Source organism: Rattus norvegicus, chromosome 20 (genome assembly GCF_021556685.1).
Source record: "Rattus norvegicus strain SHRSP/BbbUtx chromosome 20, alternate assembly SHRSP_T2T, whole genome shotgun sequence".
Taxonomy (NCBI): domain Eukaryota; kingdom Metazoa; phylum Chordata; class Mammalia; order Rodentia; family Muridae; genus Rattus; species Rattus norvegicus.
Genome location: NC_141553.1, coordinates 30,203,648 through 30,226,852, shown reverse-complemented (window position 1 = coordinate 30,226,852; position 23,205 = coordinate 30,203,648). Strand labels below are relative to the sequence as shown.

The window sequence follows — 23,205 nt, the reverse complement described above, 5'->3', positions numbered from 1 at the left end:
TAGATTATAGTTTATCTAAGATGTCAGATAATTATGAGTTCATATGGAAACAAGGCCCAGGGTTTAGTGCCTTCCAACAATTTAAAGGGCTATCATTGCTTCTACCTATAAGCTGCACATCTCCTGATAATGATTTCACAATAAGCTCCCCACCATGAAAAACTTCAACGGGCTTCCTGCGTGCCAAGCCCTGTGACATCTCTTCCAGATGTTTTACCTCATTTAACCCTCGAGCTGAGGGAACTGGAGACGGAGGAGATCTGCATGTTGCAAATATTCCTTCCATCTGTGGTTGGTCCTCTCTCTCCAGTGCATTGGTTTTCTGCTCTCCCCACCTCTTGCTGGGGATTGAACCTGGGGCCCTGAACTATCTCCCCAGTCTTTCTAGAGAAAAGGTCTCCCTTCATAGCTTAGGCTGGCCTTGAACTTAAAGAGTCTCTGATTACAGGCCTACACCGCCACGCCAGCTCTAACATAATCTTCTGAAAAAGATACATTTGATTTCAATCAATCTTACTTTTAATGTTTGCCTACCTGAGGCTATGAAGATATTCGCCCATTATTTTCTTGAGCATTGCCTGGCTTATCTTTGAAGTTTTAATCTTTGGTCAACTGGAGAAAGGTTTTGCTCATGGCATAGGATAGGAGTGAAGAGATCTTTTCCAGATACATACTCATTGGAGCTGGGTGTGGTGCTTCATGCCTGTAACTGTAGCGTTTAAGAGGGGCTGCAGTAGGATTGCACCGAGGTTAGCCTGGGCTACAGAGTGAGGCTCTTTTCAAGAACAAACAAAACTGGCAAGATGGCTCCCTGGGTGAGCGTCGCTTGCCACCAAAGCTGATGACCTGAGTTCAATTTCCGCTACTTACAGGGTCAAGGAGAGAACTGACTCCTACAGATTATCCCAGAAACACAAGCGAGTGCACGCGCATGGACTCTCTCTCACATACTCTCTTACATACACATACACACTCATTCTCACGCATACACATTACTCTCATACATACACATACCTTCTGACACATATACACACACATATACACTCATTCTCTCACACTTATATACCATACACACACACACACACACACACACACACACACACACACACACAAATGAGATTTAAAAAGCAACAACCACAACCCAGCATCTGTACTTATGAACTCTGAATGTCTGTGAAATTGACTAAGGCTGCAGTATCTTAACTACTGACACTTTCAATGTATCTATCCCCCTTTCCTTCCTCCCTCCGCCCTTCTTCCCTCCCTCCCGCTCCTCCTCCCCTTGCTCTTTCTTTTCTTCCGTTTCTTTCCTTGGTGCTAGTCAAGCGCTGTCTCACCAGCCTACCGTTGAAACCCTTGCTCCACCTCGTTTTAAAACAAGGTCTTGTTAGCTTGCACAGACTGGCCTAGAACTACCCTCTGCCTCAGGCTAGGATTATACACTTGTAGTCCAAACCCAGTTTAAAGCCATCTTGATACACAATACTCCATGACTGCCGGCTCTGAGGTTTTTTGTTTGTTTTAAAGGTTTGTTTGTTTATTTATTTTCAAGTATCAGGGTGTTTTGCCAGCGTGGGTGTCTGTTTGCCACATAAGAGCCTGGCGCCCACAGAGGTCAGAAGAGGACAGTAGATCCCCTGGAACTGGAGCTTCAGAAGGTTGTGAGGGAGACTTACCTACACACACAGGCACCTGTTATTACAAGTGAGCTTGGTAAAGGAGTTTGCAGGGGACACCACCTGGCTTTTGAAGGATGCCACCTTAAAGAACTTCTGGTTGGGCTGGAGAGATGGCTCAGCGGTTTAGAGCACTGGCTGCTCTTCCAGAGGTCCTGAGTTCAATTCCCAGCAACCACGTGGTGGCTCAGAAGCATCTCTAACCCGATCTGGTGCCCTCTTCTGGGCTGGAGGCATACATGCATAACAAACAAACAAACAAACAAACAAACAAACAAATATCATTAAAAAAAACATAAAAAACCTTCCTGGTTTCTCTTCAAGCTGAGCGCCCCTTGATAGCCATCCCCTACATCTTGGCCATGGCGGGCTGCGGGCCTGTGGACAGCCCATGGAGATGGACATCTGGGCAGCAATGGAGGAGGTAGCATGAGCAAATGGAACCAGACTCACAGCACAGCACGAGGCACTGTGCTTCCAGTGCTGGGGCTTTCCAGAAGGGACATGGGCCCCTTTGTTCTGCTTTCGTGCCATGCTCCTAACCTGTGCTTTCACTGTTGCTTGCTTTCCTGGGGATTTTATCGTCTAAGGATCTGCCTATTCCTCTTCATCTTCCTCTTTCTATTTTGTTCACTATCCCCCCTCCTTGATTTGTTCGTTTTTTGAAATAGGCTTCTCACTGTGTAGTCCAGATTGACCACAAACGTTGTTGTTGTTGTCGTTGTCGTCTTGAGACAGGGTTGCTCTGTGTAGAATTCACCTGGAACTCACCCTGTAGACCAGGCTGGTCTCGAACTCAGAGATCTGCCCGCCTCTGCCTCCCAAATGGTAGGATTAAAGGTGTGTGCCACCACTGCCGGAAACCATAAACTGATGATCCTCCTGTATCAGATTCCTGAGTGGGAGTAAAACAGAGGTCTGGTAGCACACCTAGCTGATGGCCCTCTTAATTCCTAACATCGTCCTGAGCTCTTAGATTCTCAGTTCTGGTTCTTATAGTTGAAGAGAGTGTTATTAATAATGAAGTTATTGAGAGTTGATTTTTCAAACGCTTCATCTCTTTAGGACCACTGTAGCTTCTTCCCATAAATCCTTCTAACTTATTGGAAACAAATGTTACCTCACAATAGTTTTGCTTTTCCCTGTTCAATGAGTAAAACTAGATATATTTTCCTACAGCTGAGTGCTGCCATTTCATGACCTTTGCCATATCTTTTTTTTTTTTTTTTTTTTTCCGGAGCTGGGGACCGAACCCAGGGCCTTGTGCTTGCTAGGCAAGCGCTCTACCACTGAGCTAAATCCCCAACCCCTTGCCATATCTTTCTAGCACAGGTTTAGAGATTTAACTACCAAAGCAACAACCTCTCTGTGTGTGATAGGAAGAAGCTCCTTTTTCCTCTTTGTATATTTACTAGCTCTGTTCCTGCTCTAAACTCATTTTTAAAAGATTTTTCTCTGGATACACTGTAGACTGTGTTCGGACCTTGGAGAGGCCAGTTTACTTAAACTGTTCTTTACTGGGCTCTCATCTAACTCTGCAAGACAGGCCACAGAACCAATGAGAAACCCCAGCTCCAGAGACACGAGGGTCACCGTTATGAACCTATGTGACTATGGATACACATGGGTAGCTTCTCGGCCTCTGTTTCCAGTGAGGATTCCACATATCCCATGATGGTTATGTAAGATAAGGCTGAAATGGTCAGCCAGCACAAGGCCTAGTCCACGGTTCATAAAAAAAACGAAGCAGATAATTTTGAGAATGCTCTGCTTTGACATTATTCTCTAGGAGTGTGTGGAAAGAACTCCTGTGCCCACGTGGCCTTTTCTCACAGGTCCTACATTCTCTGCTTTGTCTGGATTCTGGGCAGTGTCACCAAGTTGCTGTGGTGAGGACTGGCTCCTCTGAGGTTTGGGTCTGTGCCAGACTCTTGGCACCTGGCCTGGCATTGCTGGCGCCCCGTTATCCTGAGGTCTGTGAGAGCCTTTTGGTGGACTTGGGAAGAGAGAGGAGGATGTGACTGCAGAACCCACCTGACTCCTCCGGGGAGCCAAGCCTGTTCACCTGTCATTTGAGCAGGACTCTCAGCTCTGGGGCTGACATGTGTAGGCTAGTCTAAGCCAACACGGAGAAGGGTCAATGAACTGGAAATGCAGGCACAGAAAGCAGCTGAGTTGTTTGGAAAGTCCAAGGTCAGGCAGCAGTGAGCAACTCAAGCATCTTTTCCTCTGGCCTTCATCCTAGTTCTCTGCTTGCATTTTTCTTCATGCCCAGTGGTCCTCATCATTATACGTGTCTCTCCTGCAAGCGTACAAGTTTCAAGAAGAGAAAGGCTCCCTTTCTGGTTCGTCACTAAGTGAGGGGGCCTTGGTCTGTGTGGTAGCTCTGTGGGCTGGTTTGTTCTGTGTTCACCTGTCAAGCGCCCGCTACAGCACCTGTATCAGCAATGAATGGGCGAACCAATCAATCAATCAATCGGTTTCAGATATTTATCTAATCCACTTATCTACTGCACCCCTGGATCCTTGTCCCTTTTGTGCTATGCCTTAAGTAACTCCACCACTGGCCCTAGCTTGCCAGTGGTGTAGTTCTTCCCTTGTGGTGCAGTTCTGTTGACTGGCAAGTTCTGAATACTGCATGAAATATTGTTTTCTGGAGACTTCCAGGTTATCTGGTTCTAGTCATGCAGTGTCTAACACTTTTTTTTTTGCCAGATATTTGGAATTGGTTCTGAAAGAATAAAGATTTTAAACTATCCCCCACTGACCCTGCTGTGAGGACAAGTACACCTCACAGCAAAGAATAATATAGCATGTTTTGGGGATGTAGCCTGGCTATAGCCACCACAAACCATCTGGCCTCAATAAGGCCTGACTCAACAGTCCTGAGAAAAGCAAGAACTAGGGTCAGCTTGCCCCAGAAGCAGGGTGGCTTAGAGTTGAACTGAGCCCAAGTTAGTGCCAATGTAAACCAACCAATGAAGTTGCTTTGTGTGACTGTTGCCAACTGCCTATGTAATTTTCCCCTATAAATACCTTCCCCTAATTGGGCTCGGGGTTGACTCCTGTCTCCTGTGTGAGACATGTGTCGTCCCCAGAGCTCTGGTTCCTTAAATACACCTCTTGTTCATTACATCAAGACTGGTTTCTCGTGAGTTCTTGGGGGGTTGCGTTGTCTCGAGATCTGGGTGGGGGTCTTCCCCACCCTGGTGGTCTTTCAGTTCCCATGCCTAGCTCTACAGGCTGGGCCCAGAATCATTTATGAGCTCCGTCACAAAATGGGCTCAAAAGAAAGGTGAGGGGATCGATGGGTTGGAGAAATGGTTCAGTGATTGAGAGTGCCGGCTACTTTCCAAGTGGACCCAGTCTATCCCTCTAGTTCTAGGAGACCTGATGCCCTCTCCCGGCCTTCACAGGCTCTGCACATGGTGGTGCATAGACGCACATGCAGGAGCACAGTCTAAAGGTGAGGAGGACATAGGGGGAGAAGGGAAATCATGGTTCCTTTCTCTTTGATGTCTCCTTCAGATATGGTGGGCTTCGTTGACAGATTGGTACCATACTCTGATGTGGAAGATGATTGTTTCTGATTACCATGAACGTTATCTTCCCAGCCAAGAGCTTTCCGATGGCTTGGGGGAAGGCCCAGGCTACCTCTGTTGACCCTCACTGATGCATGTCCTGTGACTGATACTCTGCCAACAGCCCTTGGCTTTAGTTTGTTTTCATGGCTGTGATGTTGCAGAGACGTTGGGCAATCCCCGTAGGGCTTTCTGTTCTCAAACAGAAACTCAGTAAGGCTTCCCTGGAGTCCTGAGTCAGGCCTTGTTGCTGTAAACAGTTTGCTTGATTTGTGTGTGTGTGTGTGTGTGTGTGTGTGTGTGTGTGTGTGTGTGTGTGTGTGTGTGTGACTTGTATGGCTTCACAAAAGAAACCAGTTTAAGCTGACTCTTCAATGGTACATAGTGAGGAATGGGAGAGGTCTGAATAGGCAGCCTGTGGACTGTGATGGGAACCTTTGAAATGCTCAAATGGGCGGTAGACAGTAAGAATGGACCCTTGCCCTGTGTTTGAGCAAGTAGTTGCCTCTCAGCAGGTCCAAGTAGCCCCCTTGCGACACTGCTTCCTGTTTAGAACAGGTAGTTGAGGAGAACAGCAGTCCCTTCGAGCTGGTCTACAAAAGCCAGCTTCAAGCTACTTGTCCCTCAGGACGCAGGTAGGCAGTGGCTACCATGGTGCTCTGGACACTTCCCAACCCAGTCTCCCCACTGATATTCAGAGGGAACAAGAAGCTGTTTTGTACCGAGAATGGCCCTGGCATTTATCCTATCTCTTTTGCAAACTTATCCAGGCTTGGGGTTCTTCTTGACGCTGGGGGATTTATAACACTCAGAAATGTATCGGCTCTTGGATGCTCGAGGCTGGAAGTCCAAGATGGAGGGGCAACAGAAAGGGCAGAGAGAGGCAGAGAGCAAGAGAAGGCTAAAGTTGATGATGATGTCAACCTTAGGTATTTACGCACATGGGCACAGCTCCAATGGCCTAACTGCTTCTTAAAGATCCCCACACCCTACACCCTTGCATTGCAGACATTTATAACGTGTGAGCACTGGACTTTTATAACACGCGAAGGTGTGGGGCAGGACAGGATCAGCTGTGCAGCTTGAAAATCTAGGTCTCTGTTTGCTAAGTATGATGCTGAGATAAAATAGCAGTGAATAAACAGAAACTTATTGTCTCGCAGCTCTTGAGGGTAAAGGTCAAGGTGCCGGGAAGGTGTAGGTGCTTCTGAAGGCGGAGGAGAAAGGTGTTTCCTATCTCTTAGCTCCTGGCGATTTGCCGGTGACCTAGCACTTTTGCCTTATAAAACCCATCAGCTCCATTTCACGTCTGTTCAAATTTCTCCTTTTTAAAATTTAACTTAAATAAAGGATTATTGTGTGTGCACATACATGGGGTATATGTGTGTGTCTGTGTGTGTTAGGGGATGGGGTACATGGAGTCAGAAGACAACTTCACAGAGTCAGTTCTCTTCTTCTGCCTCTACATGGGCTCTGAGGTATCCAACTCAGTCTGTCTGAGTAACACGCGTCTCTGCCTGCTAAGCCTCTAGCTGACCATCAGTTAACCCTTCCTAAGGATGGATATCAGTCATTGGGGCAAGGCACCTAGCCTGTCCAGCGACTACACGATGTCTACAATAATTTTCATTTTCTAATAGTTACAATCTGGGAACCTGAGGGTTAGGAGTTCAACACAGGGATTGTCAAGGGCATAACTCATCCCCAACAGAGACGGTCTCAGCATCAGCACCAGACACCACCTTGTTGGTTACCGGCATACTGATTCGGACTTACGGGAAACCATAAAACCAGAAATGTGTTGGTTAAGGGAGAGGCCCCTATTGTGCTGCAGTAAGTTAAAGGCAGAGCCCATTAGGGATGGGGAGAAAGCTCGGTTGATAAAGTGCTTGCTATGCAGTGTAAGGCTCTGACTGGCGCAGCACTTACCTGTCAGGTGTGAGTCTTTGGATGGGATTGCCAGCATTGTCTAAAATAAAATAAAATAACAAGATTCTGTCTTAGAATAGTCAACTAATAAGTAATATAGGTTAGTAAATAAAATTGAGAAAATGTATGGAGAGTTTCTATTTTGCCTTGGAAAATCTACATACTAATCCTCCTCCTCCTCTTCCTCCTCCTCCCTCTCTCTCTCTCTCTCTCTCTCTCTCTCTCTCTCTCTCTCTCTCTCTCCCCCCCTCCCTCCCTCCCTCCCTCCCTTTTGGTTTTTCGAGACAGGGTTTTCCTGTGTAGCCCTGGCTGTCCTGGACTCACTTCGTAGAGCAGGCTGGCCCTGAGCTCACAGAGATCTACCTGCCTCTGCCTCCCAAGTGCTGGGATTAAAAGTGTGCACCATCATGCTTGACTCCCCTGGTCTATTTAAAGTTGCAGTGTCCATGACCTCTAGCACTAAGCCCTACCCTCTATTCCCATACTTTTCTGCTTTCTTTCCAACAGCCCCAGCACCTTCTAACAGATCATACAGAATCAATAAACATTATTTTTTATGATTTATCTCTCCCCTCCCACCAGAGCAGGAGCAGAGATCTGTCTTACTCAACCATATGCTCCACACCCAAGATGTTGACACCTTGCAGTTTTCGTAGTTGAATGAATGGACAATTGAGTCTGCGGCCTACATTCCCAGATGGCCGGTCATTTGACCTATCTAGGGCTCCTGAAGGCAAGTGCATTGCTCATATATGGCCCTACACATCTGTGGCTGCATGCCAGGCCCTCCTTTGGTCTTTGGCCACACCAACCTTTCTTCCCGGACCAGTGCTGGAACAAGTATACTTTGCTCAGCCAGAGCCTCTCCTCTGCTTGGCTAGTCCTCATTTGTCTTGTGTCCTGGATCTCTGTTCAGATCGATGCCACTCAGCAAGGAGAGGAACGGACTTTAGAGAAGATTCTTCACATATAATTTTGTGGGGTGTGTGTGTGTGTGTGTGTGTGTGTGTGTGTGTGTGTGTGTGTATATACAGACCAGTGTTCAACCTTGAACGTCTTCTTCAACTGTTCTCACAACACTCTATGAGACAGTCTGTTACTGAACCTGGAGCTCACTGATTGTCCTAGACTAGGTGGCTGCCCAGCTCCAGGAACCCTTCTGTTTCTGCTCTACCCAGTAGAGGATTACTCACGCATTACTATTTTCCAGATTTTTTTTAAAGTTAGTTTATTTATTTATTTATTTATTTATTTTTATTTTTTCGGGGTTGGGGATTTAGCTCAGTGGTAGAGCGTTTGCTTAGCAAGCGCAAGGCCCTGGGTTCGGTCCCCAGCTCCGAAAAAAAAGAAAAGGAAAAAAAAAGAATATTTATTTTTTCTTCAGCTGACAGCAAGAGGGTTTATTGTACACGAGTTACACTTGGCCACAAGAGAGAACAGAACTAGTCCAGAATGCCAAAGGTCCAGGGCAGAGGGCCAGCGGGACTGTTTTGGTTGTGAGGAAGGTAGTCATTTTCCCAGCTGATCTCGGCGAGGTGACATTCCGGGTCTACTGAGACTTATTACCGACAGCAGCATACAGTCCAACTACTTGTTCCGGCGTCCCGGGCTTCAGCATCCCTTACTTCTGCTCCCGCAGGCTTCGTGGGTGCACAAGATGGTTTACTTGGACCTCTGCTAATCTTTCCTCTCTTGCGCTTCAGCCTGCGCATTCTCTTCTTCCGCCACTTCGCTCTCATGGCGCAGGAGTCTCAAGGAAGATGGCGCTAAGGCCGAGAGCTAAAGTTTTTTATTTATGAAGAAGTTATTTTATGTGCACGGATGTTTTGGCTGCATGTGTGTGCTGTGTGCCACTTGCTACATATGGAAGCCAGAACAGGGGGTTGGATCCCCTGAGACTGGAGTTAGGAATGGTTGTGAGCTGCCATGTGGGTACCGGAGATCAAACCTGGGTCCTCTGCAATGGCAGCTGAAGCTCTTTTTTTTTTTTTTTTTTTTTTTTTCGGAGCTGGGGACCGAACCCAGGGCCTTGTGCTTCCTAGGCAAGCGCTCTACCACTGAGCTAAATCCCCAACCCTCTAGCTGAAACTCTTAATCTCAAGCCGTCCCTGTGGCTGGTGTCCAGCGTTTTCATATGTGTTGTGGGGAACTGGAGAGTTGAACCCTCATGTTTGTATGACAAGTACTCTACTGACTGATCATCTTCCTAAAGACTGGGTGGCACCATGTAGCCCTGGCTAGCCTGGAACTTTGCTACACAGACCATGCCGGCCTTGAACTTGCGCTGGTCCTTCCACGCTCGGCTTTTGCTTTCAGTCTGTAAACATGATCTTGTAAAGAGGGATGGCTGCTGGCTTTCCTGACCTCTGAACTGGAGAACTCTGCGGTCTTGCTTTCCGTGAGTCCAGTCCAGTCCCTCTGAGTCACCCTGGAAACTGGTTCTACTGGAACATACCAGAAGAATTCATGTGCCCAGGGATCTTAGATAGATGAAGTGACACCGTGAGCAAGCAACTCTTATAAGGGACAACATTTCATTGGGGCTGGCTTACAGGCTTAGAGGTTCAGTCCAGTATCATCAAGGCAGGAGCATGGCAGAGTCCAGGCACGCATGGCAGTGGAAGAACTGAGAGTTCTACATCTTGTTCTGAAGGCAAACAAGAGAAGATTGTCTCCCATGCGGCTAGGAGGAGGGTCTCCAAGTCCACCCCTACAGTGACACACTTCCTCCAGCAAGGCCACACCTCCTATCAGTACCACTCCCTGTGGGTCAAGCATATTCAAACCACCACATCAGGCTTGCAATGATTTTTATTGGTCTGTGTTAACCCAGGACTTAGTTTACCCTGGTTTCTTCGCTAGGCTGTGTCTGTGTGAGGAAGGCAGGGAGCCAGCCTGATCTCTCAGGACATCTGCCCATATGGTTCATGCTCCCAGCAGAATTAGGGCTGGTGCTTCTTTTAGATAACCCTTCCTAGGACGTGGAGTTGTCAAACAGAGACCTCTGGGAAGGGAAACCCAAGTAGCCATAGATAAATCTAGACTACAGACATAGAGAGTCTTCACCTTTCTACCTAATCATTATGTAATCGATTGATGGTTGATTGACTGGCGGTGGTGGTCTTGGTAGAAGGAGTGAGACAGGGTTTCACTGTGTAACTCGAGCCTTCAGTTAGAGATCCCCCTGTCTCAGCTTTCTAAAAGCTAGGATTACAGGCTTGTACCAATACACTCAGTTTTGAGATGAGGGAATTGAAACCCAGAGAGGGTAAATGGTGCATCAAAATCATATAGCACGTATCCATAAAGCCAACACAAGAAACGACAACATTGCTGGGCTCTGGGGCTAAAATATCAGAATTCTGGGTTTAGACTCTGCTGGCTGCAGGACCAAGGCATAGGAAGGGATAAAGCAAACTTTGCTTGCTTTGATCCAGATGTGAACAAGCTGCACATGGCCAGGACTCCATTCTTCATTCACTCCATCTGTAGGAGAATCTCAACAGGTGGACTTTGAAAAGCTCTTTGGAGGGGTTGGGGATTTAGCTCAGTGGTAGAGCGCTTGCCTAGAAAGCGCAAGGCCCTGGGTTCGATCCCCAGCTCCGAAAAAAAGAACCAAAAAAAAAAAAAAGAAAAGAAGAAGAAAAGCAAAGCTCTTTGGAGGCTGGGCATGGTACTCCCTGCCTGTTATCCTAGCACTTTAGAGTAGGAGGCAGGCCGATTCTGGCTACATAGTGCGTTTGGGGCCAGCTTGGATTGTGTAAGAACCCGTCCCCTGCCTGCACCCTGGAAAAAAATGCAATTCTGAAGACTTGTCTGGACTGTTAAAAAACAAAACAAACAAACAAACAAACAAACAAAAAACCCGCCATGGGCTGATCTTCCAGAGGACCTGGGTTCAGTTCCCAGCACCCACGTGACTCACGATCATCTATAACTCCTGTTCCAGGGGATCCGATACTTTCTTCTGACTTCTGTGGACCCTGCACATACATACATGGTGCACAGATATACATGAACTCTAGGCTCCCTCTAGAGCATCCTGGAAATGAGAAAATGCGTGATTACAATTACAGAAATAGTTCCCTTGGAATTCAGTGACAGAATACAGCACCTCACAATGAAGACTTGCGCATCTTTCATTTTGGCCAAAAGACCCAAAATTTTAGCTTCACTTCACCTACAAAAATCAAGGTTTTGTTTCTTTTTGTTGCTTTTGTTTTTGTGGCTGCTATTGTTTTGTTTCGTTTTGTTTGTTTGTTTTAAAGGAGTTTGTTTGTTATAAAGGAGTTCCAGGCTAGCTTGGAACTTACTTTGCAGCCAAGACTGGCCTCAAACTTGTGATCCTCCTGCCTCAACTTCCTAAGTGCTGGGATTATCACGTTCAGAGTGGCAGTCTTTGTTTTGTTTTGTTTTTTCAGAGTGTGGGTGGGGAAGGGCTGGTTTCATTATTTACTCTTCCAGGAAGAAACACAATTACAGTGTTGCCAGCTGTGTTACAGTGTTGCATATGCTGTGTTTGAAATTTTGTCAACTCTTAATTTTTTTTGAAAGATTTATTTTATTTATATGAGTACACTGTCGCTGTCTTCAGACACACCAGAAGAGGGTATCAGATCCCATTACAGATGGTTGTGAGCCACCCTGTGGTTTCTGGGAATTGAACTCAGGACCTCTGGAAGAGCAGTCAGTGCTCTTAACGGCTGAGCCATCTCTCCAGCCCCCAACTCTTAATTTTTAAAGCTTTACTTTGTGTGTGTGTGTGTATGCATTCGTGTGTGCATGCAGAGAGTGTGTGTTTGTGTATACAAACATGCATGTTGGTGTCTGTGGAAACCAGAAGAGGGCATCTGATCTTTTGGGGTAGGAGTTAACAGTTGTGAATTGCCTGTCATGGATGCTTGGACGCCAACTCGTTTTCTCTGCAAGAGCAGCAAGTATTCCTAGCCACTGAGCCATCCCTCCAGCTGAAGAAATTGTCCATTTTGTAGTTTTGAGAAATTACATGCCTGGTGACAAGACTACTCACATAGCAATTGAGTCACCAAGACGCCATTGTCTCTGTCTGGCCTGTCTGTGTGGCTCGCCTCTTGGTGATAATAGCATGTTATTGGTTCTGTGACAACTCTCCTAGAGTCTTTATGGCTTTGACAAGCTGAGCACTTTGAACTGAAGAACAAGGTGCTCCTGCCCTCCATCTCCCCAAAGCCTAAGGAGGGGCTCTATCTTCTGAAGGCTCCTAATCTCCCTGGAGATCCAAAGAAAGACTCAACTGTCACATGCTTCTCCCTCCCCAGCAATACCATCACCTGGGGCAGAAGGAGACTCCAGACATTGTCAGGCTCAGTCACCTGTTCTAATGGATACCCCCAGGCAACTTACATTGCCTGAGCGATCTTTTATGTGCTTAGCCAGACAACCTTCATTGACTGTGTGTTCCCTCTCTTCTGCCACACCGAGCCTTGCCTCACCATCCTTGGGTAACCTCTCAGGATGTTAGGTAAATGTCAATCATCCAGATTTCTTCAAGGATTATATTTGTGGGGCTCCTGCTTGGAATCTCATGATCCTATGGTTTCTCTCCTAATCACCTACCTTCCATCAACTTAATAGGTAAATCATCAAACCTGCAGAAGGTGAGAGAGAGAGAGAAAGAGAGAGAGAGAGACAGAGAGAGACAGAGAGAGAGACACAGAGAGAGACAGAGAGAGAGACAGAGAGAGGGAGGAGAGGGGGACAGAGACAGAAAGAGACAGAGAGACACAGAGAGAGAGACACAGAGAGAGAGACAGAGAGAGGAGAGGGACAGAGAGGAAGAGACAGAGAGAGGAGAGGGACAGAGAGAGAAAGAGCGAGTGAGAGAGAGAGAGAGAGAGAGAGAGAGAGAGAGAGAGAGAGAGAGGCTGTTTTTCTGAATTACTATGTGATTTTGGGTGCCTGGTAAGATGACTCAGCAGTGAAGGGTGTCTGATACCTGAGCGCCATACCTGGGATTCACACAGGAAAAGGGGAGAATGTCTTCCTGGTAGTTGTCTGCACCTCCACATGCACATACTCTGCACGCACATGAACACCGTAGCACACACATGAACATCGTAGCATGCAGCTTCCCCTGCAAAATTATATCAATACGCATCAAACATTGTTTAAAAAGAATTTGACTTTGGAATAGTAAAAAGGAGTTATAATGTTACGAGTATTGGATTTGAGAGGTTTGAGGATTTACTGATCTCCAAATAGCAATACCTAAAGGCCTGGCAACCCACGGGAGCTCTGTAAGGGCTTAGAGAGAGGCTGATGGGAGGGACTGAGCAACTTGCTAAGATAAGGTCCTCAACTGCACTTAGCTCATCTCAGAACTCTGACAGGGATCTGGCTATGGTGGAAGCAGGTGGAATAATGTTTGTAAATAACAACTGGAGAGACCGGCCCTGTGTGGGCACTGGGCACAGCTGTAGGAGAGACGGGGCGGGTGTGGGCGCTGGGCACAGCTGTAGCAATAGGCCCAAGCGTGGCATTATAAACTTTGATTTGAGAATCCTGGAAGCCCAGCTCAGAGAGTTAGATAGAACAACTTGCCTGCCCCTTACCCCATCCGACATATCTGACAAACCCTGCATGGCTGAGAGGAGAACTCTGATAAGACAGAAACAAGAGGAAAAACTCAATGTTTTCCAAAGGAGCAACAGAGTCAGACATGATAGTACACGATGTGGCCCCCCTGGAGGGGGAGGCAGGAGGATTAGGAGTTTAAAGCCTCCTCAGTTACACATAGAATTTAACTATAGAATTTCAGTCTGGACAACATCCTATCTAAAGACAAAGACACACATGAGTGCGCGCACGCACGCACGCACGCGCGCGCGCGCGCACACACACACACACACACACACACAAATAAAATAGCTTGTGAGTATAGCTTAGTTGGTAGAATGCTTGTTAAACAGGTGTGAAAGCCTTGGGGTCAGTCCTCAGCACTTCGTAAACTGAGCATGGGGTCACGCACCCATAATCCCAGCACTTGGGAGGTGGAAATAGGAAGAGATCAGTTCAAGGTTGACTGCAGCTGAGTTTGAAGCCAGCTTGAGATATAGAAGACTGTGTCTCAAAAAAACAACAAAACCAGATAACCAGTGAGTTGAACAAGGTCCACGGTATGCATTCAACAAACGCAGCCCTTCTCCCTTCTTATCGAAGTGTAACGTTAGTGTTCTTGTGACGTCAATTCTCTCTTTCCACCATGTGGATTCCAGGGATTGAACTCAGGATAGCAAGGATCTTTACTTTCTGAGCCGTCTCACCAAATCTCACTTACATAACTTTGTAGCATGCAGAGACCTTGGACAGAGTTTAAAGGATGGTGGTGCAGTCCCTTTCACCTCAAAGACTAGAGAACACATTGGCAACAGACACCACATCCACCCCTTGCATGGACCTGGCTGGCAGTGAGGAGAAGAGCTTGTGTGTTATCAAAGGAGGATGCTGGGTAAGAAGACAGACATCCAGGGTAAGAACCAAGCTATTTAAGCTCTGTGGCAGGCCGAGACGTGCAGTTTAACCTGAGTGTCTTTTATTGTTGTTCAAGTTTAATTATTGGAAAGTTAAAAAAAGAAAAACAAACACTTCTGTATGTGGTGGCGTGGGGGAGGGGCTAGTTTCAAACCTCCTGGTGTGCGGGCGTCTGAGGACAGGCCACCTGTCTTCAAAGTTGTTTTGTTGTGGCTCCTAAATGGTTTCCTTCTGCCAAAGGAAGTTTCTATTTGTTTTACTTTTTGATAAAGTTAGTGTTTTCTTGTTGGTCCACAGTAGGTTTCTTTGGGAAGGGTGGGGCTTCCTTGGAAAATTAGTTTCATGAAGGCTTGGTCACAAGTGTCTTTGGGTTTGAATACCTAGGTAGAACAAGGGGTCACTCAAGCCATGGTGTGTGAGTGTGTGTGTGTGTGTGTGTGTGTGTGTGTGTGTGTGTGTGTGCGTGCACACACGCAGCAACTCACTGCTCCTCTCTGCTGGTCATGTGGCGATGACCAGGTACTTGCTTTGTTCTGGGGCACATCCCTTTTACACACACACACACACACACACACACACACACACACACACACACATGCCTTTCTCCACTGTGTCCATCTGCCATGCCTTTGGATAATCTCCTAGTCAGTGGCCAGTAAGGTGGAACCCAGTCTGCTCCTGGAACTGAATGTTCACTTCTAGCCCCTGTCTGGATTCACTGGCCTTATAACCCCTCTCTCCTTTTTTTTTTTGCGATGACTTCTCTGTATTTCTGTATTCCAGGCTGTCCTGGAACTCACTATGTGTAGACTAGCCTGGCCTTGAACTCAGAGCTCTGTTTACCTCTGCCTCCCTAGTGCTGGTGTTAAAGGCATGTACTAACTGCTTATGGACTTTTTGCTGGATTATGCAAGTTACTTTCCCAAGTTCTTCAAGCCTCATATTTGTGGAGCTCCTTTTTGGAATCCCATGTTATAATTCTGCGGTTTCTGTCCTGTTCCTCTGCCTACTGTCAGCTTATCTGTACCTTTCCAGATTCCTTTCTAGCAGGGTCTCAGAAGTCACAAATCTCAGATCTCCCTTTGTACACACATGCACGCACGCATGCACGGGGGTGGGGAGAGAGAGAGAGAGAGACAGAGAGAGAGAGAGAGAGAGAGAGAGAGATATGTTTGCCTTTAGCCTAGCATTTGGGAGGTCAATTCAAGGTCAGACTGGTTACTACACAGCAGGTTCCAGACCAGTCAGGACTACGTAGCGTAGCGAGACCTGAGACCTCATTGTTGGTGAATCTTTTGTGCTCCTTTATTGGATTCTTATAGCCACCACCCTTCCTACCTTTATTCCATGCTGATCTCTTTCCAAACCCTCAACATTAGGTTGGAGAGAAAGAAGGTTAGTGGGAAAAGGGATGTAGATCTCTTTAGACTACTTCCTGCTAATTAGGGACATTGGGTTCCTTCTTTGCCTCTGTCAGGATATTCAATTTCTTCTTCTCATTTCTTTGCTCACAACATTTGAGAAACTGCAAGATCAGGAAGCAGCAGCAGCAGCCACCATAGACCTTCTCGGGGCTCTCCCATTTATACACTCTCCAGTGTCCTCAGAATTATATTATCTGCTGCTGGCAAAGGTCACGCCCCCTCCTAGAGCACAAGGCAAATCATAATCATCTGCTGTGAAGCAGCCTCTCATCCCACACCTGGGATTAAAACAAAAACATATTTACATAACATAACTGGGTTTTTTAAGAAACCAAAATTGTCACTATACCCTTTCAAGAAAAAAAGAGGGTGAGGTGGGGGGGAATGTGCCTGTATATAGAGTAGATATCACTTATTAGGCCATAGGTGGCTGTCACTTTAAGTAGAACCAGATGTGCTGGTGTGAATACTTTTCCCCAGTTGGAAAGTGCAGACACTGTAGTGAAATCTTCCCAGTGTAAACTGAACACACCACACGATGGTGTGTGTGTGTGTGTCCCAGAGAGGCTTCTTTTCTTCTCTCAAACTCGGCATCAGGGAGACGTCCAGCTATTCAGTGGTTCTCAGCCACATTTAGTCCCTCTCAACCTCTTATTATCTTAGGAGGCACAAAGGGACAGCTTGGGGACATAAGTTCACCCTTCAACACAAATGACCCATGAGTGTTCTTCATTAAACTCCATAAACAACTACAAACAAATACATTATAGTAACACTAGCATTCTCTGCAAACGATGTGTGTGTGTGTGTGTGTGTGTGTGTGTGTGTGTGTGTGTGTGTGTTTTCTCAGATCTTGTTATGTAAAGATCAACATCAGGGGAGCTTGTTACAGTGTAGGTACTGATTTGGGCCTAGATTGGGGCTTAAACCCCCCTGACTTTTATTTAAAAGATGTTTTTGGGGTGATGTCAAAGATGTTTTTGGGGAATGACGATTTGCTCAAGGTGGTTTTAGGCAGCCCTACCACTCTCTCACCAGTCAGCTAAGTTCTCCTGGTGTTATTGTATAGATCGAAGAACTCTTTGCTCCCTATCCTCACTCCACCCTTTCTTTATCACACACACACACACACACACACACACACACACACACACACACACACACACACACACAGAGAGAGAGAGAGAGAGAGAGAGAGAGAGAGAGAGAGAGAGAGAGAGAGATATGCACTAGGCCGCATCAGAGACTGACAGGAACTGCATTCAAGTCTGCAAGCCTAGACCTGTTTTGTAGTCTCCACTCTGCTGAGAAGTGCTGGGAGTTGTAGCTCTTTCCAGGCACAGTTTTGTCGTGTGTGCTCTCTAGAATCCATCAGACAAACAGCTAAAGGCCCCTCTCACTCTTTGTCATTATAAAAAAGTCTCCCCAGGTTTCTTTGAAGTCTGAAGCCTTGCCCTTCCAGCTAAACTCCACTTCTTTGGAAGATGCCATCTCTTTCTGGTCTCTGTGTCCTTATTTGTCAGTTGCAAAGGAGGGATTAAGAGTCAAGGGACCTAGGCAAGCCAGAACACAAAATGAGCATGCACACAGGGATGCTTACCATAGTATAGTTCTTGCCAAAGAAAAGATCAGTCAAAATGGTTGGCCTATTTCCTATTTTTGGGAAGGATCAGAAGCATGATGGGGAATCAGACTGGAGGATCAGACCCTCCAGTCACCTGGGTGCATGAATTCTAGATTCAACAGTGAGGGGCTAGGGAGTTTGCTTGGCAGGTGCCAAGTAAGAGGACTTCAGTTCGAATCCCCAGCCCCATGCAAAAAGCCAGGCATAGCCATGCTCCCCAGTGTTGGGGTAGGGGTGCAGGGATCAAACAGGTGACCACTGGGTCCTGATTATCCACATATCATCTGCAAGCCTCTGCACAGGTGCATGGTATGCACAGCCACACACATTACGCACACAAAGAGGGGAGGGATATTCTTAAGTATTAAATAATTCTACATGTATCTGACTGCTAAGGAGAGACCTGGAGACAGTACCTCTGATCTGAAGAAGTCCTAAAACAGGGGACCGTGAGTATGCAGGGCGGGTCTTATGTAACTCTTGAATTGCAGGCAATGGAAGGGATGTATGTCCATCAGGAGGCTATCTCAGGGAATCTGGAAGGCGGAGAGAGGTGCCTGGGGCTTTTGGTTGTATACGGGCAAGGAAGGCCCCAGCCAGATTTCTTCAGGGTCTTAACTGCTATGAGGGGGAGACTGGGTGCTGCCAGGGGAGACAGAGGAGGCAAAATATCTGTCCCATCCTGGACAAACCAGATAAAGATAAGGAGTATCATTTGAGTATCACCATTCCCAAGGGGGTGAAGGTGGCTGTCATGGCTGTGATACCTGCTCCAGCACACACATGTAGTCATACCCATTTGAGAGTCGTTCCCCCACCCCAACCTGGTGTGAAGGGCGGGTAACCTTTGTGACCCTGGTGGGCCCTTCCACTTGAATTGTAATGACTACCCAGCTTTGCTTCTGAAAATACCATTTCTGCCCAGTATTTATTCCATTTGCCCTCTATTTATTTCCTTCAGGGGCATGAAGGCTGGGTGGCATTATTTTCCATTAACCAAGATGACATGCTGTTTTTCATCAGACATCTATAACATGGATGGGAAAATCAAGTTTCTAACACAGAAAAGAGATCAAGGGCCAATCCCTTGCTCATTCAGTGAATTTAACACAAGCTCAAGTCATCTGGGAGGAGGGAATACCAATTAAGAAAATGCCTCTATGAGATTCAGGCTACAGGCAAGCCTGTAGGGCATTTTCTTAATTAGGGATTGATGGGGGAGGGTCCGGCCTGTTGTGAGTGGTGCTATGCCTGGGCCAGTGGTCCTGGGTTCAATAAGAGAGCAGGCTGAGTCAGCCATGGGAAGCAAGACAGTAAGCAGCACTCCTTCATGGCCTCTGCATCAGCTCCTGCCTCCAGATTTTTTTTTTTTGATGCTTTTTCTTAAGATTTATTTATTTATTATATATAAGTACACTGTAGCTGTCTTCAGACACCAGAAGAGGGCATTGGATCCCATTACAGATGGTTGTGAGCCACCATGTGGTTGCTGGGATTTGAACTCAGGACCTCTGGAAGAGCAGTCCGTGCTCTTAACCACTGAGCCATCTTTCCAGCCCCTGCCTCCAGATTTTTACCGTTTGAGTTTCTGTCCTGACTTCCTTTGATGATGAACAGTGCTCTGGAAGTGTAAGCCAAATAAAACCCTTTCCTCCCCCAAGTTTCTTTGGTCATGGTGTTTCATCATAGCAACAGAAACCCTAAAGCACTCAGTAAAATCTCAAAGCTTTTCCTTTAAAGACCCAGGTCAGGTGGTTGCTTAACTCAGTTTTGTCTGCAGATCCACACTGGCTGGAAGTGACCAACTGTGTCCAGAATGCAAGGGTTGAGGGGGTAGGGTTTTGAAGCCCTGGTTGGCCTCAGAATTACAGCAATATTCCTGCCTTGGCCTCTTGGATGGTGGGATTCAAGGGCAGTTTATAGCTCACAGGACCAAGTGAGACCCTATCTCAAATGAATAAACACTAACCATCCCCCAAACTGCTGAGCGTAGTGGCTGGTACACCTCTACAATCTCGACATTTGGGAGGTGGCAGGCAGGAAGATTGTGAGTTCAAAGTTATCCTAAGATACACGACCAGTTTGAGGCCAGCATGGCTTACGTCAGAACTTGGCTCAAAATAAAACAGAATTGTTAAAGATGTCGTCCTAGCTTTTTGGAAGGCTGTGGTTGAGGTGGGAGAATACCTAACTCAGAGCCTTGCCTGCCCTAGAGAAAGAGCTCAAAGCCAGTCTAGGCAACTTAGTATAAAAGCCTGCATCATAAAACAACAACAAAAGACAAATAAAAAAGAGTAGTTTGAATAGGTTGTAAAACTGGCTCTAGGCGAGACCCTTATACGCCCTATCCGGCTTAGACACAGCCCCTAACCCGCCAGCAGGCGGCGCGCACGCCTACACTGCTCTCGGCGCTCCGAACTTCGGTGCCGAGCCTCTGAACCCTGGCGCCACTACTCAGTCCTTGCCACAAATTCCGCCCGCGTCTCCCCCACGCCACAGATGGGAACCCACACCCCTCAGCCGGGTTCCCCATCAGCCAAGACTCAGCAGTCTGTGGGCAGAGGGTTACAGGGCGAGCCCAGCGCAGCATGGGGCGTGCGCGCGCCCTACAGCGTCGAGGCCGCGCACGCCAGAGGCCCCTGGAGGCGGGCCGGTACCCCAAGGCCATTTCCGGGAGGGGCGGGGCCGGGGGCGGTGCATCTCCAATCTCTGCGGCGGCGGCGGAAGGGGGAACCCGGGTCCTGCGACCGGCGAGTGAGTCGCTTGCAGAACCGAGGCGCGTGAGGTGGGCGGCGGCCAGCTGAGCCCCTGCGAGGAAGAAGGCGCGGGTCCACGGCTTGTGGAGGTGGAGCCGCCGCGGTGGGCCAGACAGGGCTGGAGCAGTGGGGAACCAGAAGGAGTTGAAGGGATCTGGGCCGGGGCTCAGGGGAGAGGAGGGAGGTCGAGCTGAGGATTGGGGGGCCGAGAGGGAACCAGGTTGTGGAGAGCTCGCGCTGAGGGTAGTGGGTCTGTGGTTCGGGGAGAGCTGGACTGAGGGGAGCGGGTCCCAGGCTGAGGGGGTGCTGGGTTGAAGGGAGCAGGGCCCGGGCTGAGGGGAGCCCAGCTGAGGGGGAGCTGGGCTGAGGGGAGCCGGGCTGAGGGGAGCAGGGCCCAGGCTAGGAGGAGCTGGACTGAGGGGAGCAGGGCCCGGGCTGAGGGGGAGCTGGGTTGAGGGGAACCTGGGTCGGGGCCAAGAGGAGCAGGGTCAGGACTGAGGGGGAGCGGTCTGAGGGTAAGCAAGGCTGAGGGGAGCAGGGCCCGGTCTGAGGGGGAGCGGGCTGAGGAGGAGTTGGGCTGTGGGAGAGCCGGGCTGAGGGGAGCAGGGCCCAGGTTAAGAGAGAGCCTGGCTGGGGGGGAACTGAGCTGAGAGAAGCAGGGCCCAGACAGAGGGGAGCAGGGCCGGGGCTGAGAGGGATCCAGGCTGATGGGGAACTGGGTTGAGGGAAGCAGACCACGGGCTGAGGGGGGTGGGTCCCTGCTGATGGGGATCCGGGCTAAGGGTTGTGGGTTCTCAGCTGTGCCGTGGAGGTGACACAGGCGGGAGTTTGGGGCCAGGGCTGAATAGTGGCGCGAGGGTTCAGAGGCTCGGGGCCGAGGTTCGGGGCGCCGAAAGCAGTCAGCGGCTGAGCGGGGAAGCAGGTCGGGCTGGAGTAGCCCAAGGTCTGGCTTGTGGAGAGGCGGTGGGGCCGTGGGCTCGGAGAAGGGGCGTGTCCCCCGTGTGGACTCTGCTGAGTTCTTCCTGTTCTGGGTTCTGGTCCCGCCAGAGTGCTCACAAACCCGGCAGGGAAGCCCCGAACCTTCCAAGGGGCCAGCCAGGAAGCAGATCCCGCAGAGTGGCAACTCCTGCTGCGAGTCTTAGGGGTCAACAGCTGAGTTTCCCCTTTTCAGACGCAGTAGCAGAGGAGCCCTGAGGAGCCATCTGCAGAGGAAGATGCCGAGTACCGACCTTCTCAAGTTGGTGAGTCCGACCAAGTCTTAGTCAGAAGGTTCTGAGTCATGTGGCCATTTCCCCTCTGATGCTTGCCCTTGCTCAAAGCTGAGCATTCTTGGCCACCTTTCTGAAACTGGATTTAAGGATCTCGGTGAATAAATGGATGAATACATTACATAGAACTTATAAATTTCTTGAGAATCTTTTGACAGCCATTGCTGATGACTTTTCTCTCTTCCTGCTCCTACCACTAGAGCAATTGCTTTTGTTTTGTTTCTGAAACAATGCCTGCCCTTAGAACTCAGGGTGGCCTCGAACTCAGCAGGTACACTTGGCCGTGAACTTTTAGTAATTTTTCCTTCCTTTACCTTCAAGCGCTAGGATTTTTGTTTGTTTTGGTTTTTTGGTTGGTTTTTTGGAGATAGGGGCTCGTTGTGTGTAGTCCAGGCTAGCCTGGAACTTGACTATGCAGATCAGGCTGGCCTGGAATTCTAAGAGATTTACTTGCCTCTGCCTCCTGAGTGCTGGCATTAGATAAAGGAGTAGTCACAAGCTTGTTTTGGTTTTGAGGCAGAAGCTCTCAATGTAGCCTAGGATGGCCTCGAACTAGCAATCCTCCTCCTAACCACCACCTAAATGCACCGTCATGCTGGGTTCTTTGAGACAGCATATCACTAAGTATACAGGATGTCTATGAACCTTAGAAGGATGGAGCTGACCTTGAACTCTGTACAGCAGATGAAAGACAGGAGTACTTGTTTAGTCTTCAGAGCCTAATGAAAAGTACACCCAAAATAGAACTCAGGGTCCCAAATTTCATGAATTTTCAGTAGGTAATAAATAGCCTTAACTTCAATTTTTTTTTTTTTTTTGGGTTCTTTTTTTCGGAGCTGGGGACCGAACCCAGGGCCTTGTGCTTCCTAGGCAAGCGTTCTACCACTGAGCTAAATCCCCAACCCCAACTTCAAATTTTTATTACAAGAGAATTAATTATGCTTAGAAATGTTGGAAACTGGGGACTGGAGAGATGGCTCAGTGGTTAAGAGCACTGACTGCTCTTCCAGAGGTCCTGAGTTCCAATCCTAGCAACCATATGGTGGCTCACAACCATCTGTAATGGGGTCTTCTGGTGTGTGAAGACAGCTACAGTGTACTTATAATAAATAAATCTTTTTAAAAAAATGTTGGAAACTAAATAAAAGGAATCTAATCTCGCCATCCCACTGCACCTCCTCTTTGCCACAATCTGTTACCTAGAGACAATTCCTTGGATTTGGATAGTTAATGGAGAACAGTTCTTACAGTGAGAACTGAGAAATTTTTTCCTCTGATATGTTGTGTGTGTAAATGCTGAATTCCCATACAGAAGTAGAATTTTTTTTTTTTTTTCCGGAGCTGGGGACCGAACCCAGGGCCTTGCGCTTCCTAGGTAAGCGCTCTACCACTGAGCTAAATCCCCAGCCCCAGAATTTTTTTAAAAAAGATTTATTTA

The 23,205-nt window shown here is 47.9% G+C and overlaps 1 protein-coding gene and 1 non-coding gene across 8 annotated transcripts in view; both read left to right on the top strand.

Moving 5' to 3' along the window:
• The first annotated feature begins 10,710 nt into the window (after positions 1–10,710).
• Trnas-aga16 (transfer RNA serine (anticodon AGA) 16) lies at positions 10,711–10,794 on the top strand. The gene has a single exon. It is a non-coding gene; the product is annotated as a tRNA-Ser (tRNA).
• A 9,645-nt stretch (positions 10,795–20,439) lies between these two features.
• Sgpl1 (sphingosine-1-phosphate lyase 1) overlaps positions 20,440–23,205 on the top strand; it is a 46,285-nt gene continuing 43,519 nt past the window's right edge. The window contains exons 1-2 of one of the 7 annotated variants that reach the window (NM_001434568.1): positions 20,440–20,497; positions 21,671–21,740. In NM_001434568.1, coding sequence (NP_001421497.1) covers positions 21,714–21,740 — 27 coding nt within the window. In that variant the 5' untranslated portion in view covers positions 20,440–20,497; positions 21,671–21,713. Of the gene's footprint in view, positions 20,589–21,546; positions 21,741–23,205 lie in introns of all 7 variants that reach the window. The other 6 variants (NM_001434567.1, NM_173116.2, NM_001434569.1 and 3 more) reach the window with 6 other exon arrangements.